At 58.4% G+C, this 3715-nt stretch overlaps 1 protein-coding gene across 1 annotated transcript; it reads right to left on the reverse strand.

The window, feature by feature from the left end:
• Positions 1–2137: 2137 nt before the first annotated feature.
• FJX1 (four-jointed box kinase 1) lies at positions 2138–3337 on the reverse strand (the record flags this gene model as incomplete). Its single annotated transcript, XM_080617944.1, has 1 exon — positions 2138–3337. One exon carries the CDS (start codon positions 3335–3337, stop codon positions 2138–2140), a length of 1200 nt encoding a protein of 399 aa, XP_080474070.1.
• Positions 3338–3715: the final 378 nt, after the last annotated feature.

Here is a 3715-nt window from a genome sequence, read left to right on the forward strand (position 1 = left end):
GCCCCTACTTGCACAGCAACCACTGAGCGGGGTGCTGCCCTCATTGAGAGGCATCTCTCCAGATGCAGAAGAGATTACGCTTCTATTTGATTATAGCAGGACATACACTAGTATTTGGGATTTCTCCTTTATTATTATTCTGGCTGTATTTTGAGCCATACAATGGCTTCTTCTGTGAACACTGGTATATGTAAAAAAGCAAAGAAGAGATGAACTCATTTTATTTTCTACACCCACTATTACCTCTTCACCCCACACAGAGTAAAACTTCTGTAAGGAAAAAAACCCCGATACCAAGTATTTCAGCAAGATTGAAAAGCTCTCCTACTCTTTAGTTCTGCCTCAACCCCTATCACAGAGGTAACAGTGGGAGGAGAGGACTGAGAACTACTCTACCACCCACTGAGAGGACTTCTGATAAGGGCCTGTAGTGACAGGACAAGGGGGAATGGCTTTAACCTGACAGAGGGCAGACTGAGATGAGATCTTAGGCAGAATTTCTCCCCTGTGAGGGTGGTGAGGCCCTGGCACAGGTTGCCCAGGGAAGCTGTGGCTGCCCCATCCCTTGCAGTGTCCAAAGCCAGGCTGAACGGGGCTGGGAGCAACCTGGTCTAGTGGAAGGTGTCCCTGCCTGTGGCAGGGGGTTGGAATTGGAAGGGCTTTAATGTTCCTTCCAACAAAACCATTCCATGATTCTATGACTGAGAACATGTATAAACACCAGCTGATAGCAATTGCCACCTCCGGAGTTGTTCCTGGTACAGTAACACTTGATGTGATCTGTATTAGGAGGTTGGTATCCAGTTCCAGCACCAAAGAGGCTGATGGTGGCTAATCTCACACCATCTCTACCAGTTTGCTGAAAGTAATTGCTCCGGTTACCTCAGTGCTAGTCAAGGTGGCTCATTTCAGGCTTAAAAAAACAGATAGAAGTCTATTCAGCTGAAATATACAACAGTCACATCAGGGCAGACCAAGGAGGTGCGTCCTTCCCAGGCAAAGCTTGGGCAAGCATTCAGGACAAAGAAGGCAATTTGCACACTTTACTGAAATATCAGTTTCTTTAGTATGTTACAGAAAAGCTTATGAACGTATAGAATGTACATAAAAGGCAGACTTTTAAAATAAAAAGGTCTTCTTTTATAAAAAAATTAAAAAGTCAAAGTAAAGTGCATGAAACAGGTTTTCCTCCACTTTAACTATTGCATCAAAGTCTTAGCACACAGCAATGTTTATAAAACCTAGGAGATCCTCTTGGGTCACCGATGGGTCAGTTACTTCAATGGTCAGATAAAATGATGACGGTGATGACAACAAAGGAGTGTTTAAGAATCAACACATTTTAACAGTTCAGGGCCAGGTTGGATGGGGCTTGGAGCAACCTGGTCTAGCGGAAGGTGCCCCTGCCCATGGCAGGGGGTTGGAACTGGATGAGCTTTAAGGTCCCTTCCAACTCAAACCATTCTGTGATTGTATGATTCTATAAAATTCAACCAGATGCATCCACAACAAAGACTAAGAACTAACGGAATATGGACTTTCTATACACTTCGCAACTAGATTTAACTCTCATTAAAGAAAATCCGTAGGAAACAAGCTTCATAAATAGGGCAGTTTTGCTAGTTAGGGACTCCTCTATTGTGCACTCAGTTCTTGGTCTATGAATATCAACATTCATACTTAAATATGCTGTTGCAAAAGGGGTAACATATAAAAAAGTCGTTTCCGCCTGCGTCCTTTGGAAGGAAAAGGTAGTCGACCCCGATCCAAAGACGACAGCTTTCTGTCAGGGTCTCTTTAGAAGGTGAATGCACCGAAAGAGTGAAGGACGCTAACCCTCTCTCTGTTTCAGGATCTGGCAGCAGAGCCCCGAAGCTTTACTCCACTATATTCATACCGATAGCACCGTGCACCCTCAGAGGGCTTGACAAACGCGGATGAATTGCCCCAGCAAAACGGGAGACCGTTACTATCGGCACCCGAGCGTGAGCACCCACTCCCCCCAGCCCCATCCCGGCAGTGTCACACCCGGTCGACCCGGAGGTTACGCGGCACCGAGCCTGGAGCAGCATTCACGCAGGGCGAGTGTCCCGCTCCCTCGGAGAGGAGCGGAACCGGGCAGTCGGCCCCGGGCCGGTTACAGCACAGCGGCCTGTGCGCGGCAGTGGGCGATGTGCCGGTGCACGAAGTCGACCCGCGCCTGCAGCAACTCTGCCTGCCGCTCCGAGAGGAAGCCCAGGCGCGCCCAGAGCGGTTCCCGCGCCCGGTACCGGCGGCGCAGCTCGGCGGCGGCGCTCCGGCGGCGATGCAGCTCGGCCACCCGCCGCGCCGTGCCCTCGCGAAAGACGCAGACGGAGCGGAGCAGTGGCTCGTTGTAGGGGTCCCACATGGAGAGGAGGCGGTAGCCGTGCACCAGCCCCGCCTCGTTGTCCATGAAGACGAGCCCGCCGTCGGGGGCGCGGAGCAGGTTGCTGGTGGCGCGGCGCATGACCCGCGGGTCCCACTGCAGGCTGAAGAGGTTGCTGACCAGGCGGTCGAAGTTTGCCGTCAGGTAGTCGAAGAGGATCAGGTCGCTCCACTGCACCAGCTCCACCAGCTGCGACCGCGGCAGCCCGCCCAGCTCCTCCGCCGACAGCGGCTGCAGCCGCCTCCCGGTGCCCGCCTCGGAACCCCAGGGCGCTGGGGCCACCACAGCAGTCAGGTTGTCCACCCAGCGCGTCAGGCTGACCACGGCCCCCTCGGCCCAGGGCGAGCCGCGCAGCTCCTCCCGCACAGGCTCCCAGCGCCGCCCGCGGGCCTCCACCAGGGCGAGGACCATGGGCGGCAGCCGCTCCTGCATGCCCAGCACCCCGGCCAGGTGGTAGGACAGCGCCTCGCCCTGGATCTGCTCCGGGTTGATGCCGTACCGGACGCAGGCGCGGCTCCCGTCCGACAGCCGCGCCAGCCGGTTGGAGCTACGCCCGCAGCCGCCCCGCTCCAGGGAGGACACGCGTGCGGTGCGGGCGGCAGACAGCCACGCCGCCGCCTCCTCCGCCGCGAAGCCCCGCGGCACCTGCTCCTCCAGCTCACGGCTCCAGAAGATGCCCCGCTCCACCGGCGAGCCGGCGGCCGGCTCGTCCCGCTCCTCCCGGCCCGCCGCCAGCAGCGCCCGGAAAGTTTTCTGCCTCCCGCCGCCGGGCTCGTCCCGCGCCTCCTGGGAGCGGCCCCACTCCCGCGGGTCCGGTGTCTCAGTCTCCGCTGCCGCCTCCCGCCGCAGCAGCACCGTCCAGAGCCCCGGCAGGGCGCCCAGCAGGAGCAGCCCCAGCGCGGGCAGCGGGCTCGGCCTCGCCCGCTTCATACTCCCGTCGCTTCACGCCACTGCCGCATGGCCGCGGGCCGGCCGGGGCTTGCTGCACCAGCCGTCCGGGGAGCAGCAGAGCCCCGCAAGCAGCACAGCCCTGTGTGCGCCCAGCCCCGCCGCGGCCCGGAGACACGGGCACCGCACCACGTGGGGGAGCGGGGGGTGCGCCCGGACCGCCCCGTCTACCGGCGTGGGGCCTCCGCTTAAAGCGGCGATGCCCCGTCGAAGGGGCGGAGGCTAATTGAAGGGGGGTGGCCGAGCCAGACCCCCACCCGCAGGACGGGAGAGTCCGGACCGGCGCTTCCTCCTCGCCGCTGCACAGCACAAAGGAGCTCGCAGACACAGGGAGGGAGGGAAGGAAGGAAGGAAGAAAGG

Source organism: Psittacula echo (assembly GCF_963264785.1).
Source record: "Psittacula echo genome assembly, chromosome: 5".
NCBI lineage: Eukaryota > Metazoa > Chordata > Aves > Psittaciformes > Psittacidae > Psittacula > Psittacula echo.